The sequence below is a fragment of the Cheilinus undulatus genome, linkage group 5 (genome assembly GCF_018320785.1).
Source record: "Cheilinus undulatus linkage group 5, ASM1832078v1, whole genome shotgun sequence".
NCBI classification, from domain to species: Eukaryota; Metazoa; Chordata; class Actinopteri; order Labriformes; family Labridae; genus Cheilinus; species Cheilinus undulatus.
The window spans coordinates 7081961-7099267 of NC_054869.1; the positions used below are offsets into that span (position 1 = coordinate 7081961).

The following is a 17307-nucleotide window of genomic DNA, read 5'->3' on the forward strand; positions in this document are numbered from 1 at the left end:
GGGGTCTGAGCCTGGGCTGGAGGAGAGACGTGCAGTGAGCAGCAGATGCAGTGATTGGTCGGACGCTCCACGTTGCACAAACCTAAACAGCAGCGTAAAAAAGCAGACACGTCCGGAGGATGAAGCAGCCGGAGCATCCTCTTCATCCATCCGAGGAGCCTGGCGCACACAAAGCCCAAAGAAACGGAAGACAACAGAACCGAGAAGTGTGATGACTTGTGCATGAGAGGATGGTGATAAATCAGTGAGTGGAGGGATACTGCTGCAGATCCAGAGCGCCAGACAGCACGGCGCTGTTTTCAAGCATCCACTGAGGAGGAGCATCTGCTGACGGGAAAATCCGGGACCGATCATGGGTTTGTCCTTCTGCTAATATTCTCCGAGCCTCTATCTTTCTACATTTACATCATGGGATCCAGACTGAGCAGACAGGGCAGTTTGGACAATGAGAATTTCGCCAAAAAGCGACGCAAGCTTCTGGAGAGCGGCGGAGAGAGCGACAGGAGCAGCCGAGGCGGCGGGGACTTTCTGTTTGCACTGATGCTCAAATCCGACAAACTGCCTGGGATGCTGCGGAGAACCAACCACAGCCCCTATATGAGGAGGGTGATGTGGATCAAAGAGATACAGAAGCTGCTCCGTGACGGGAGGATCGAGCAGGCGACCGACGTGCTCAAACTACTGAGGAAGGTAAGGAGAGACAGCGAAGTCAGAGAGTGAGCACTGCTGCAAGCAAACAGCCCAGAGCAACAGATGGAGCCGTGCACGTGCGTCTGATCACAGTTTGATGTTTTCAGCTCTGCTAAAGGTGCCCTTTTGATCTCTGACCCCCTCCTCCCTCCTCCATGACTGTGCTCACAGCACAAGTTTTCATAAAAAGTAGGCCAGCAGCAGCTAGGGCTGGACAATGTGGACTAAAAATCACAGCTCTATAGTTTAACCTGGGTGGTGATGCAGGATATATATCTTGGTAAAAAGCAGTGATAAATGGTCATTATAATGCCAGAATCATAAATATTGATATGATTGTTAATTTAATTTGAAATGGACCGATGGAGCCGATACCAAGCAGCAACCTCCAGCCCTGAAAAATGAAGCCAATGTGCAAAAAAATGCAATACCGCAAGTGTCCACTTGAGGCTGGCTGCAAGAACACCGGAAGTCCCGTCTGGACACCTGTTAAACAGACGTTTTTTACACTAGAAATAATCTGGTTTACAGCCTGGTTCAACAAACCAAACATGTCTCTTTAGCTAATGTCTTCATGTGCTCTCACTGGGGGGGGGTTTATTTAGGAAAAACCTCACTGTGGACTGATTGGCGCATCTCATTTGATTGACAGATAGTTCGACAGGCAGAGGCTACGTTTCTGTCAGCCAGAATGCTAGCTAGCTAGGTGACAGGAAGTTGCGCTTAGTGGGCGGCCCATTAGGTTGAGATCGCAATTTCAATATGGAAGCCGCTGCGGACTGGCTTCAAGAGCTGTTTGAGTCCACCTGTTGTATGCAAACGGCCGACGTCACACAGGCTTTGTCCATTTGTTTATGTTTAGCATGACTATATAGCCAACGCTGATGTTTGTTGTAACCTTGCAAAGCAGTTGAATTGTCCAGATTCCATGTCTGTCAGGCAGATTCATCTTGCAAAGCTCGAATCTGAGACCACTCTGCCAGCTCTGCAAACAGATCTGACCAATCAGCATCATTTGAAGAGAATGAGGCGATGGCTGCAGGTGGGGGGGGGCAGTTCTTTATTAAATAAACAGCAAAGAACTGCACTGAAAGCTTCTCTTTGTTTAGAAGATATTTTTGCTCTTCTCCCAACTGGCCTCGGCATGAGTTTTATCCACCAACAAGCTCCACCATCATAAACTGCTGCAGCACCTGCATGCATGCCTATTACCTCATTTTCATGTTCATCCTATCACTTTCTGAGAATTATTTTGTAAAAATCCTGCCCTCCCCAGACGCTCTGCATTAGAGCTTTTCCAGATGAATGTGAAATAATTCCTCTGCTGTAGATACAGGAAACAGTCGATCTGGTGTGTGCGGTTTATTAAACATACTAGATGACAGCATAACATTGACTGGACACTCCAAATAGACACTGGTAGCTGTTATCTGTTCTGCCATGTTATTTGGCCACTGGCTGATGTTTGTGAACAGGGCTGATACCAGCTGATATCAATTATAAATCGCTATATCCGTGCATCCCTAATTTCTGAACCTATTTGCTACCAAAGCAACAAAAGCAGAAGTCTTAGACCCTCACTGCTGAGCAATTTTAATATACTATGTTTTTCCTAAGAATAGAGGGGTTTTTTTATCTTGTGAAATTTTGTCTTACAGGAGCACATTTCATCCTTTCAAACTCAGGTCACTCCTGCGGATGATTGGGATATTTTTGGTGACTCTAAATTGACCAGTCTACCCGGACTCTTGCCCAATGATAGCTGGGATTGGCTCCAGCACCAGTGTTAACTTTGGCAGCTATTTTTAAATTTAGTCTTAGTTTTAGTCTTTAAATGAAATGCATTTTAGTTTAAGACTCATTTTAGTCATTTCTACCCTTTTTAGTCTTAGTCCATGAAAAAGTCCTCACATTTTAGTCTTTATTTTTAGTCCAAACATTTATTTTCTTGCCCAAATCTGTTACCAAATAATGGTAGTGTGTTCTATACACCCTGCTAAACTTGATGTCCCTGCTTTCTACAGCTGAGAGTCAGAGGAGATACAGACGTATTGTTTTTTTGACAGAATATCACTGATTTTGAATATCTGACGAAAACTAAACTTAGTTTTAGTCAGTTTTAGTCGTCACAGATCTATTTTTGTTAGTCTTAGTCTAGATTTTGTCATGGAAGGAAAGGCTGTCGACAAATAGTTTAAGTCATAGTTTTAGTCAACAAAATTAACACCCAGTGAGTTAAGCTGGTTACTCTTTATTTTAGTGGGTCCTAAATACCTGGCAATTTGATGGTAATATGTGGTAATTATATTGTAACTTCTCAAGAATAAGGTGGTAATAACTTGTGATAAGTTGGCATTTTACCAAATAATACTTTGAAATATGAAATAATATTAAGGAAGTATTTTCCTAGTAATAATCTATTAATCATCAAGAAATTCCTTCTAATATTGTGGGAGTTCTCTGATAATTAGGTGGTATTTTGCCCTTTACCCTTAACCCTAACCCCTTAACTCTAACTTTAAAAATTGCTTGAAAATTACTCGGGAAGAATCCTCTTATTACTACAAGATTACCCGGTAAAAAAAAAAAAAAAAAAAACACCTTGTTACTAGTTAACTGCCAAAATATTACAGCGGTTAGGTTTAGAGGGTTAAGGTTAGGGTTAGGGTAAAATACTACTTAATTACCAGAGATTTGCCACCATATTACAATGGTTAGGGTTAGGGATAGACGGATAAAGTTAGATCAAGGATGAAATATCACCTAATTACCAGAGAATTGCCAAAATATTATCAGGGTGAGGGCAAAATACCTCCTAATTATCAGAGGATTGCCAAAGTATTACAACGGTTGGGGTTGAGTTTAGAAGGTTAAGGCTACAAGAAAAAAGCTCCGTATTACCAGATAATTGCCAAAGTACTTTGAAGGTTAAGGCTTGGGTAAAATACCTCCTAATTATCAGAGAATTGCCAAAGTATTACAAAGGTTAGGGTTGAGTTTAGAAGGTTAAGTCTACAATAAGATAGCACCCAATTACCGGAGAATTGCCAACGTATTTCGAAGGTTAGGGTTAGGGCAAAATAACTCCTAATAATCAGAGAATTGCCATAATATTATGATGGTTAGGGTTTGGGTAAAATACCTCCTAATTACCAGAGAATTGCCATAGTATTACAAAGGTTAGGGTTAGGGTTAGGGTTAGATGGTTAGGGTAAAATACCTCCTAATAACCAGAGAATTACCATAGTATTACAATGGTTAGGGTTTTGGTAAAATACCTCCTAATTATCAGATCATTTCCACCGTATTATGATGGTTAGGGTTAGGGTTAGAAGGTTACGGTAACATTCCTCCTAATTACCAAAGAATTGCCACAGTATTTTAAGAAAGTACTTGATAGCTAGTACATTATTACTAGGTAAATTCTTCTTTAATATCGCAGAGTTAATTTGTGGTAAAATGCCAACTTACTAAAGGATAATTACCACCTTATTCTTGAAAAACTACCAGACAGTTACTACTGATTACTCTAAAATTCCTAGATAAATAGGGCCCACTAAAATGCTTCAGTGCTACAGATAAGTGGTGTAGATAATGGATGTATGGTTGGAAACTCTCCTATAGTATGAGTTTAGGGTGTCTGTTTTTATCGCTGTAGTATCAAAGATTTGAATTTTACAAGAATCCTACCAGAATTTAAAACTAAACACATGAAGTGGATTATGTTGTGGTCAATTAGCGTGTCTTTGGTAGTGGTTCTTACTGATATCCTACTTCTTACTTAGCATAATTAAGCCTACCTTCTATTGTTTTCAAATGAACAAACTATGCTGATATAAACTGTATTTTCTGACCTTAAATCTCATTTTAAAAAATATTAGTACATTATATGAGCCTGATTTATTGCCCAGCACCACAGCAGACCGAGCATTGTCTCTGTGACACATTGTTTCAGTGTGACTCACTCCCACTCTGTTTGCTTTATGTTATTAAAATGCACAACCTGGGCTTCAAATGAGGAAGTGCTCACTGTGCACAGCATTATTCTTAATTTCACTGTCTCTAAACACAGATAGAGCAACAAGCCTTATCCAGTTTCCTCTCTACGCCTGTCCTTGTTTCCTCCTCCCTTTCACCTCTCCTCAGGCTGTTCTCACACTGCCATTAGAGCGAGCTGCCCCCTCCATCCCTCTCCACAACAAATGACTCTCTCTCTCTCTCTCCCTCTCTCTCTCTCTCTCTCTCACTCTGTAATGGCCTGAGCTCCTGTAGCAACAGTGTAAGCCCTGGAGTCCTGTGTTCCACCGCGCAAAATATTATTCTTCTCTGAAAGGTTTATTAACTCTCAGAAAGAAGGTCACAGGAATAAAAATGCAGACCGCTCTCATTGCTTTTATTGCATTGCAGCAACGATTTATCCTAAAAGGCAATTAATCTCCAGCTGTTTTGATTGTTGGTTGATCATTTCAGACATACTTCAGATGGAAATGTCAAAGATTTGCTGGTTGCAGTGTGTAAGACGTGAGGTTGTGCTGCTTTTCTTTGTCATCTGTTAGAATAAAGGAAGAGCCCTTTGTTACAGAACATGTGCTGGAGGATGGACGCAAATTGAAGAAGCTATGGTGGAAATAATTTGGCATTTTTAACTGTGAAAGACTAGAAAATTACTATTGCAACCCTGAAAACACTGTCATCAGTGATGATTGTCATGAAAAAATCTTCTAACATATAGAGGAGTTTATGCAGTTAGCTGATACGAATCTTTAAAGCATAATGGATCTTATCAAAAAATGCACAGTCACCACGGCACATCCACCAGAACAGCACTGATTGCAGCGTTTCCCACTCCTCTCCAAATTGCATGTAGTCTAAGGTGATAAACAAACAAAGGTAAACAAAATGTTTGCTTTGTTACTAGAAAATGAATAAGACACGATCTGCGTGACTACTCATTTTGATGGCTCACTATACTAACCTTGTAAAGCAGATGGATTGGCCAGATTTCATCAGGCGGATCCATCTTGCAAAGCTCTGAAAACAGACCCGACCAATTAGCATCATTAGCCCCTGCTCTTTCCCTCTGAATGAAATCAAAACTTAAAAACACACCCCTCCCCCTGCTCATTCACAACAGCACTACCTGTGTGCAGGGAGCAAGACAACATGGATGCAGAGAAGGACCGGAGCTACAAAGAAGATGAGGAGCTTGTCGGCAAAAGAAAAACTCTGGATCAGTTATTGGGATAATGTTCGGGTTTAAAGTTTCAGACGAGGAGCTGAGCAATGTTGTAATTTGCAAGCATGATAAATCTCTTCCACCATTTACAACAGCAGCACAAAGTGCAGTATGAAGAGTGTGTAAAACTCCGTGCTGCAACCAAGAACCTGAAGGCTCTGCAGACATTGGCACCAGGACAGTCATCCCTGCAAGCATCATCAAGCATGGTAGTGCAGACATGACAACAAAGGTCAAAAGTGGGGTGACACTACCAGAGCTGTGGGCCACCATACCACTAAAGACATGGTCCCTGTTACAGCTGTGGAGCTGTACAGTTTTATAAAGCTGCTTAAACCATTAACTCTGGGGTGCACGTGACCCTGTGGCACTTTCCAGCATGTCTCTCCCCAGCTTTCTCATCCCTGTTTCCGATTCTGTCCAAAATAAATAATAAATAAATCTTTGTAAGAAAAAAAAACAAACGATTGACTCGAGATACCAGTTGCTAATCCACCAAACATGTACACCAAAGTCTGCGAGAGCTTTGGCTCACCAATGTGACTAGTTTCGCCCTGACCACCACCATGTGGTCCAGCAGGTACAGAAGTATGTCCACTGATCTGCATTAATATACAGTATATATATTCGTACATGCTCTTAAATGCATACAAACACCATACACTATAGTTATTATATATATACATGAATGCATAGATATAAACCTTCACATCCAAATATACATTCAAGAGTGCATGCTGATATTTATCTTCAGGCGCATAAGTATATTTACACATTCCTATCTCCTTAACACATTCTCCTTCCCCTTACCTGTAATTTCTTATGTACCAGCTTACTGCACTGGTTACTGAGAAATTGACTGAAAGCTGACTATTTTTATTATTTTATTGCAGAACAGATATTTTGAGATGTATACCGAGTATCACCATTAAGCTTAAAAATATCAATATATGGCTGATAGACCATGATGAACTGGACCACATTTCTTCATGAAATTAAGAGCAAGAAAACATACTGAAAGTTTTAATAATGGAAATTTCAAAAAATAATTTTCCTTTAACCTGCTTTAGCATGAGTTTATAGGAGTTCAGGGCAGGGGTTACGTTGGGCTGTAAGTCGGCATAGACAATGGATGCGACTGGTAAAGCTGGTATCAGCTTGGATGCAGTTATAGTATAGCAGAACTTGACAGCATTTTGTTTTTTAAACAAGAGCAAAGAGCTACACTGAAAGCTCCTTGGCGGAGAATTTTTTAACACTTACCGGCTTCTTTATGCTTGGCATGAGTTTGATCCACCAACAAGCTCCACTGTTCAGCACCTGTCTGTCGAGCTCTACTACTGGAACTGTGCATGCCTGCTACCTCAGTTTGTCTTTTGGCTCTGATTGGCCAGTAATGAATGTGACAGACAGATCACATTCGTGCATCACCTTCTGACAACTTTTTTTAAAAGTCCTGCCAAACGCTTCGTATGTGAGGTTTCAAACATGAATGTGAAATATATCCTTGAAATGTATATGTGAAACCTCCCATCTGGTATATCAGGTTCAGAAAAGGTACTAGGTCAGGTGATGATTGCACAGGGTAACTATCCACTTCACTCTAATAGCACATGGGTAATGGAAATGATTTTTTTAAGTGGGCAAAAAATAGTTACTACATTAAGAACTAGGGCTGGACAGTTGATTGCAATTTAGATTAGATTGCAGTATGTCTTCCTGCAATTGTCAAACCGCAGAAGGTGCAATTCATTTATGGAAAATGTGTTTCAGAACACCAGCTAAATATTTTTTGCAGCAAAGATGTTATACTATAACACATCATGCCAACATTAAAGTGTCTTTTTCTGGAATAGTTTGCAAAAAATACTTATCTTGTTTTTCATTTTTCCCTTCAATGCAACAGATAATATCACATTTTCAATGAGTTAAATTTTCATTAAAATTGTTCAGCCTTAATTTTATCTACCAAATATTGTGTTAGTTATAATATCTAATGATTTTTTGCTTGTTTGAGAAATACTCTAGGTGAGGACCATAAAAAGATAATTGCACATCAAATTGCAATAGCAATATTGGTGAAAAAATGCATCTAGATTGGGTTATTATATTATTAGATTATAATGAGATTATTTTCATTCACTAGTTTTGCATTTACACAAGATATAACTGAGATTCTCTATTAGTTAATCTTGAACTAATCCATAAGATTTTATAAGAGTGACTCATGATCCATTTATTAATTATTGATTAAGGCATCATTACTTCTTCATTCTTTCTTTGTTCGTTTTCAGGTAACTGCTGACGCACCATATTGGATTTTTGCCCATATCCAAAATGCTGGAGTTTTCCATCCATCTCCATCATCTGCCTTTTAACAGCACTGTAACAGCCTGGTGACAGACAGAGAGAAACTTAGGGAAGAAACAAAAATGTTTTTTTCTGTTTGTAAGGAGCTTACAGTTATCAAATTAAAATGGATTCCCTTCATTGAACAGCAGTAGCAGAGTGCACAAGCCAGGCCTGAATAAAGTCTAGTATGTTTGGCTCAGCTATGACCGACTTCTACTTCAAATTGACACCAAGTCCACCAAGTGTAACAGAACAGTTGTAGCTGCACACAGTCTTGAGTGAGTGTTGCCAAGTCACAGTACTTCCCTTCTGCTCGAACTAATATCAGACTATCATCAGGAGATCTAGTTACACAGTCAAAAGATAAGATGTCACTATTTCTTTGTAGAGCCAAAGAAGTACACTTTTATTGCCAAACGTATTCACTCACCTGCCTTGACTCACATATGAACTTAAGTGACACTCCATTCTTAATCCATAGGGTTTAATATGACATCGGTCCACCCTTTGCAGCTCTGACAGCTTCAACTCTTTTGGGAAGGCTTTCCACAAGGTTCAGGAGTGTGTTTATGGGAATTTTTGACCATTCTTCCAGAAGCGCATTTGTGAGGTCACACACTGATGTTGGACAAGAAGGCCTGGCTCTCAGTCTCCGCTCTAATTCATCCCAAAGCTGTTCTATCAGGTTGAGGTCAGGACTCTGTGCAGGCCAGTCAAGTTCATCCACACCAAACTCTCTCATCCATGTCTTTATGCTCCTTGCTTTGTGCACTGGTGCACAGTCATGTTGGAACAGGAAGGGGCCATCCCCAAACTGTTCCCACAAAGTTGGGAGCATGGAGTTGTCCAAAATCTCTTGGTAAGCTGAAGCATTCAGAGTTCCTTTTGACTGGAACTCAGGGGCCACTCCAGAGAACGTGTCTCCACTGCTCTAGAGTCCAGTGGCGGCGTGCTTTACACCACTGCATCCGACGCTTCGCATTGCACTTGGTGATGTATGGCTTGGATGCAGCTGCTCGGCCATGGAAACCCATTCCATGAAGCTCTCTGCGCACTGTTCTTGAGCTAATCTGAAGGCCACATGAAGTTTGGAGGTCTGTAGTGATTGACTTTGCAGAAAGTTGGCAACCTCTGCTCACCATGCGCCTCAGTATCCGCTGACCCCGCTCCATCATTTTACATGGCCTACCACTTGGTGGCTGAGTTGCTGTTGTTCCCAATCACTTCCACTTTGTTATAATACCACTGACAGTTGACCGTGGAATATTTAGGAGCCAGGAAATTTCACCACTGGACTTGTTGCACAGGTGGCATCCTATCACAGTGCCATGCTGGAATTCACTGAGCTCCTGAGAGCGACCCATTCTTTCACAGATGTCTGTAGAAACAGTCTGCATGCTTAGGTGCTTGATTTTATACACCTGTGGCCATGGAAGTGATTGGAACACCTGATTGCAATCATTTGGATGGGTGAGTGAATACTTTTGGCAATATGGTGTATGTCTTATAACCCGGCATGATACCGTCTGATAAATATCGTGTCTCTTACAGTGTTTAAAATGTTCCCTGTGCCTGCCCGCTCCACTGTCATGAATTTAGAAGTATTTTAATCAATTAGCACCCGGCATGTTAATTTACTAAATATAGATCACAGTTTTCTTTAAATGCTTGATCATGGCTGAACTACTGAAAAAGAAAAGTTTTCAGTATCGAAGGAGCAGTCTCGTCTGGAAAAGCTTTGGCTGACACATCTTGTATTGAGAGGAAATTATTTAGTTTATTCAAATACAGCTTGTCTGCTAAAATGAAACCTTTCTATCCTGTCACAGCCTGAGTTGTAGTAATTATAGTCCAATCACAGATGACACTCTCTCTCTTTTGTCTTCATACCTTTTCAGAGATCAATCTGTAAACAAGCTGCACTGTCATTGTGTGTTATTTATTTTTTTGAACCAATGCTTTGCATTTTCTGTTCACATAACATTTTATAAGCCAACTATTTAAACTAACTCTGAGGTGTGCAGGGTGCACAGGGTTTAACTGTCTGTTAGTCCAGTGTAAATACATACATGCATCTATGTATGCATCTCTTACGCAATATTACATACACAAATACACCTTTGAATGCTCTCCCTGGGCAATAATACATGCATAAACACGTCTAAATATATACACAATCACACCAGCACTTAGAATAAATGGGCCTAGAGTAAATGTGCAGTATACACAAACACATTTATAACTATGTGCAATACATCAGCACTTTAGTACTTTACCGTCAGTCTTATGCACATTGTCTGTGTATATTATTGTACTGTTTATGTTGTTTGGTGTCTGCGTATTGTCTGGTTTTTTGTATATTTTTTATTTCCATCATGTGCATGCTTGATGAACCCTTTTATAATTATACCATCAACCTGCCAGGGACTATGGATGGAAATTAGCCTGTGGCTACAGTCTCACAAGTGTTCCCTTTACTGTGACACCAAAATTATTCAAATAGACCTTGTGGTTGCAGAGATACACTCATTTTATTGTGGGTATGCAATTTTCAAGCAGAAACCTAAAAATAGAAAAATAGGCTCAGGGTTCAAAAGGTTGATGAACTGCCCCACCTGTTTCATCCTTACTCATTCCTTGCTGTTTAGTGTTTAGTGCTAGAGAACAGTCTTGGTCTCAAGACCGGTCTCCAGTCCACGTTTTGAATGTCTTGGTCTTGTCTCTGGGAATGGAGAGCATTTTGACTCGGCCTTGTCTCCGTTTTGGACTGACCAGACTCTAGGTTTTCCATCAAGACCAGTCGAGACCAGCACTGATGTGCTATTCTTCACTGTCATTGACGTCATAATAAGGAGAAGACTTTGCTGATACAACAAACAGCTTCTTCTTCAATCATGGTGGTGAGCTTGGATTTTTGAGTATTTTCTTGCTAAATTTTGTACAGGCTAGTAGAGATGTTCCAATACCATTTTCCCTTCTTGTTACTGATTCCAATATCCAAGGTGTTGGGTATCGGCCGATACCGAGTACTGATCTGATACCAGTGTGAACTTTCTAGACTGTGCAGACTAGCAAATATTTTTGAGACCTATATTTGACTCAGAGCATGGCTCAGCAAATAAAGTCATAATGTAGAGCATCTAAATTTGTTTTTCTGCTGATTACTGAGTTTTACAGCTAAATATTAAAATAATAATACAGAGGGCTGCACTCGGAAAGCACAGACCTCCGCCATCTATCTTCCAATAGTGAAGAATCCTTTAAAAAAATTCCTGGATCCGTCCCCATGTGCCCCCCACCATGGCATTCGCCGATTACTCCCTCCCCCTGTGGGGTGGAAACACGGTGAGACAAAGCATTGGCTTCGCTACGGCTGTCAACAGATGCACCCAAGGTCTCACCGGACGACCGGAAGTCATGTCAGAGGGTGAATATTCCTCTATTCCTCCCAGCATTGTGAGTATTCTCACTACAATTCGCTGTCTTTCTCTCTGTTACGCTCCGACTCATCTCCTCGACCGGGCGTGCGTCTTTCAAACTCTATAAACTCCAAAACTTTGTATAGAAACACACCCAAAATGCTGCTGGGATTGAAGTTACTCATGTCCGCCATCTCCTGGTGTAAAGTGGTGACAGTGCAGACCATTAGCCCTATCTCCCAATAGTACAGAATCCTTTAAAAAATTCCTGGATCCAAACGGTGATCACTCCCAAAATCCAATAGGTTCTTCCTTGTGCCATTTCTGACATTTCCTGAAAATTTCATCAAAATCCGTCCAAAACTTTTTGAGTTATGTTGCTACCAAACAAACTAACAAATGAACAAATGAACAAACCCACCTGATCACATGACCTCCTTGGCAGTGGTTAAAAAAAAAAAAATGTCACGCAGACACCATTCTCTGCTGCTTTAGTGGGTCTTTTGGTTCTTCTTCGCTGCTCTAAAAACAGTAGCTCATGCTTGCAGTGTTTTCTGGCAGCAAAGAAGAATTGATTTCCGGTTTATGGTGCTAACATGTAGCTTGGCTAAACAAAGCAAAATATAAAGCTGAACCAAACATCAATGCATAATAGCATGTACTGGCTGATACCAATACCTGCATTTTAAGCAGTATCGGTTGTGTTTCTGATACTGGTGTCAGAATCGAACCAACCCTAAAAACAATTTTGGACTCATCAGTGGCTTTTTTATACATAGAAGGATTTATTTTTGACAAGAAGTTAGTTGAACAAATTTGCTAAGATTTGAGATTTTTGCCATGTGATGCTTTGACAACAGAGTTGCAGACACCTTTTTTTTTCTTAAATTTAAAAATAAATCAAAAGGATAGAGTGCCCTTAACTGTTCAACCTTATGATGATTTTTTTAACTGATTTTTAAGGTTTTGGTCTTATCTTGGTCTCGTCTTGTCTCACTCTCAAGTTGGTCTAGATCCCAATAAGTCCTGGTCTTGTCTTGGTCTCAGATAGTGAGGTCTACAACACAACTGCTAACTACACAGAGTTTTGTGTATTTTATTCTTAAGTTTCACCAACGTTTACTCACAGTCCTTCCTCGAAAAGTTTCACTGAAAGATGTCTGACAAACTGCACATCACTGAAACGATGTCAGACTCCTTCGCTGTCAGGTTTCCTTCACATTTTGCCATGAAAACAAAGTTTTCCAACAGGCGCCTCCTGTCTGATAATAAACCTCTCTGAATCAACAGTTATGTGAACAAGCTTACAGGCTGCTTCACAGCAGACACAGATTAGCTCCTGAAATCAGTGCAGGCCTCATTAAAGCTGACACTGACGGATACTGATGTCCAGCTAAAGTATCTCTATTATACACATATATTGCATGCCACTGTCTTCTCTCAACAATGGCCGTAGTCTTTGTTGTCATGTCCTACATGTTCCACAGCTCCTCTACTATCAGTGAACGTTTGATCTTAATGCAGGGTTTATTTGCACAGCTTTCTCCCACCTGCTGCATTAAACACGTGTTGGAGAATATGTAGGTGCATCAGAGATGTGACAGCAGCCACCGTGATCTCATTTGTTTGCTCGCCCTCGGCCCTCCTCTGTCTTTTAGCTGTCGGCCGATCCCGCGTTAATTACTCTGAAGCCCTGACACAAGAGAGGGTGGAACATCCTTAATCAAGGCCAGGAGATAAACCGGCCAGCCTGGGCTCCATGACAGCCACCTCACAGGGGACACGGGCTCGCTTCCTCTAAATGAGCTCCACTTTTATTAAATAAGCCTTACTTTATCTTTGCTCGCAGATGTCTGAGAGATCCTGTTCTCTGAATTTGAAAGGAGCTGCCGCTGTGGTTAATTGGTGTGTAACAGTGAGCTCTGCTCCAGATATGACAAAGATCTGAGCCTGGGCGTCAGATATGAGGTGGATTCGAGGCTTCCTGCTGCGATTTCACGTGACAATTGATGGTGTTGGAGCTCTGAAGGGAGATATTTTTATACCTTGTTTGACAGAAGGGCAGAAGCAGCTTCTCCCTGGCGCCTTGTGTTCAGACTGTTTACTGTAGCCCTATTTGAAAGGGGAGCCATTAATGCGGAGCTGCAACCTCCCACTCAGACTGTCTATTACAATCAATGCTGATTGTGTTGGAGAGAAGATGTCTGTATGTGCATCTTCATGTGCACGCAGGTGTGTGCATGCACGTCTCTAAGGTTTTCTCTCATTAAAGTTTCATGGTTTGCACAAACGCTCGTCGTAGTTTGCCTCATTAGTAGCTTCAGGATGGACGTGTTGACGCAGGCAGAATGAACAGTTCAGTTCACACAGCTGCACCGCTGCCTGCTGCTTGTCTCTCAGCATTTAAAAGGTCATCTGAAATCTCCGCTTTTTATTTGCTTTGATTTTTTTTCCATTGCAGATCCCTTTTGGATTTGTCATTTCCATGAGTAAGCTGCAGCTACAGCTGTCAGTTCTGACCTCTCTGCAGACGTATTTATGTGCCGCTTCAATTTTTAAATCATATTTATGTAAAAATCTCTCATTTGAAAGTGGTACAGCTGTATTTTATGAGATGAAATGGATTAGGCATAAAGGAAATACAGTTGTGCACAAAACATATAAACAGAAGGAGGATTTGTTGCATTTTGCATTTTCAAGGGAAGCTTGAAATGTCAAGGTTAGCTCAATTTAAAATATCTTTAACCCTCAGAGGGTCCTGGGACCATTTTCTGTAGATTCTATTTTTTATTTTCATGCCAATATGCCAGAGGATATTAATTTTTAACATTTTTTTAATAGATTAATCAGTTTGTTAAATTAGCCTAAAATGGCTAAGCTATGAAAAAAAAAATTTGTTCCTTTGGACAAAAACTGCCCCATTGCAAACAATTAAAAATGCCATTTTTGATCCCACATTTATCTTAACTTAAACTAATGCATTCCTTGATGTTAAGGTTTAATTTTGTACTACTGGCCTTCAGTTTTTGATTTTTATATTCGTCAACCAGATGCTGCTACTTTTTCACCATTCTAAGCATGCAACAAAATCTCACACTTTTGACTGTTTTCTAAAAGGGTACATTGCTGCTGAAATGTTAGTGTGTGCCACTTTTGATGTTGGATAATGGTGTGTGTGCAGGTGTGGGTGGGATGTGTGTGCATGTGCACGTGTGTGTGTGTGCGTGTGTCTGTGTGTGTCCCTTTCATGTCCAGCTTCACACACACTCTGTGTTTATTCAATAAAAAAAAACAACTTACAGCAGTACACCAGTAAAAGTTTTTTTTTTTTCAATGAAAAAAGGCTGTACTGGCCTATAAAGGGTTAAATTTTTCAAAATATAAATATTGTTTGATATGTGTATTTTAGACTGAAGTAGTTTTACAAGATTGACTTGTTTAAAGTGGAAAAAAAAATAAAGTATCACATCTTCACAGCAGTTTTGGGGAGGTGGCTGATTTGTGCCCGAAGGAACAAATTAAGTTTGATTTTAAAGGATCTCCTGAGGGTTAAAAAATGCATGCTCACTTTTTCATATTAGATCAGATCTGAGAGAGGAATCATGTTGATGTGCTTGCAGCGTTGGCTGTGACATGTTTGCATAAGCAGTGTGGCTCTGTGCCATAACGGTGTGATTATTCACCACGCTGCACCCTGTGACTCCCGCTACACCTCACTTTCTCGCTGTAGATGAAACAGCTCCTGTCTCCTGTAATGAATATTTCAAACTAAACACTTCTTTTATCTTTCCATCTCCAGTCACACTGCCTTTGAACCCCAAAATCCTCCTACAACCACTCACACTTCTCTTCTCACCTCCAAAGTCACACTCTTGTAACCTTAATTGAAACTTTTGCAGGATGTTTTTTACATCTCCACCTCGCTGTCATTCTAATCTACGCCTCTTCTCTTTTCTTTCACAGGACCTCGGTTTGGAAGGCACCTCGCTCAACGACATCTTGTACAAAAACGCTGCTTTTCTCAACTTGGTTGACCCGATCTCCCATGAGCTGCTGCTCAGCCTGGCTCGAGAGATGCAGTGTCCCAAGAAGGTCAGCTTATTTCTTTTTGCTTCTTCTAACACCTGCAGCGTACCCACAAAGATCAGGCTCTCCAAGAGAAAACAGGCTCCTGAAAGTCTCCCCTTCAGATGAATTTCCTTTCTGTGGGTTTGTAAGAGGTCTCAAGATCAATGAAAATCTGATCTTTGCTGTTATCGACTTTCATTTCTGCAGACAGATGCCAGAAAGAAACGTTGGACATTCAAGGAGCAGCTGTAAGAACTGTTCAGAATTCAGGAGTAGGGCAATTTGTTCAGTGTCCATTTTTTCAACAAAAACTATGACTAAAAATGGAAAGACAAGACTTAGACAAGCTAACATAGATCTTTGATGATAAAATCTCAGTTTAAAAGTGAGTTTAGTTTCCGTCACTGAGGGTAAAATGAGAACAGAGACTAGGGCTGCACTATTGGATGTTCAAAATCTATATTTTTCAACAATGCATATAATCATCAAAAAAAGGAGCAATTGTTGCATAGGGAGAATGCAAAATACGCTATATGGACAAAAGTATTCGGCCGTCTGCCCATTGCATCAAACAGGACCGTAATGACTTTGATATGGAGTTGGCCCCCCTTTTGCAGCTATAACAGCCTCAACTCTTAGTGAAAAGCTTTCCACAAGATTTTCCAGTGCTTTAGTGGGTATTTGATTCTGTAGAGCAGTGTTACTCAACTCCTGCTCAACCAAAGAGTCATATTGTTGAAAAATAAAAAAAATGCCTTTGTAAGAGGCACAATCTAAGTTGTAAAAAGTGGCAAAAATGGCTCGAAGTAGCAATATATTAACCTAAAGGTGGCAAAAATGGTCCAAAACTGGCAAAAAGTGGCAAAAAATGAAAAAAACATGACTAAAATGGGAAAAAAGCAGTTGAGAGTGGCAAAAATGGGCCAAAAAAGAGGAAACAAGTGGTATTTAATGGCTAAAGGTAGCTTTAATGGGCAGAAAATGGTAAAAAAAAAAATGAGGAAAAGGCACCAAAATGGGATAAAAGTGGCTAAAATGGGAAAAAATACGGGGGAAAAAGTTGTATTTAATGGCAAAGGTAGCTTAATTGGGTGAAAAGGGGCAAAAATGGGATAAATGTGGCAAAAATGGAGTAAATGGGACAATTAAGTTTGACAATTAAAGCCTTCTGTATAAGTCTGGGTAACAAATTGATTAATGTGACTAATTTCTGAGGTAAAAGTTTCCCTTTCTAAGGTTTTCTGGGGGAATAATGGTTCAAATGAAGACATAAAAGAGCCACAAATAGTCACAAAAAGAGCCACATGTGGCTCCAGAGCCACATGCTGAGTATCATTGCTGTAGAGCCTTTATGAGGTCAGCACTGATGTTGGATGAGAAGGCCTGGCTTTCAGTCTCGGTTCCAGTTCAGCCCAAAGGTGCTCAATGGGGTTGAGGTCAGGGCTCTGTGCAGGGCAATCAGGTTCTTCCTCATCAGACCATGTCTTCATAGTCTTTGCTTTGTGCACTGGGGCACAGTCATGCTGGAACATAAAGGGCCTT

At 40.6% G+C, this 17307-nt stretch overlaps 1 protein-coding gene across 1 annotated transcript in view; it reads left to right on the forward strand.

The window, feature by feature from the left end:
- The first annotated feature begins 261 nt into the window (after window positions 1-261).
- lrrc75ba (leucine rich repeat containing 75Ba) overlaps window positions 262-17307 on the forward strand; it is a 41426-nt gene continuing 24380 nt past the window's right edge. Inside the window, exons 1-2 of the mRNA XM_041788037.1 lie at window positions 262-690; window positions 15661-15789. Coding sequence (XP_041643971.1) covers window positions 409-690; window positions 15661-15789 — 411 coding nt within the window. The 5' untranslated portion in view covers window positions 262-408. The remainder of the gene's footprint in view (window positions 691-15660; window positions 15790-17307) is intronic.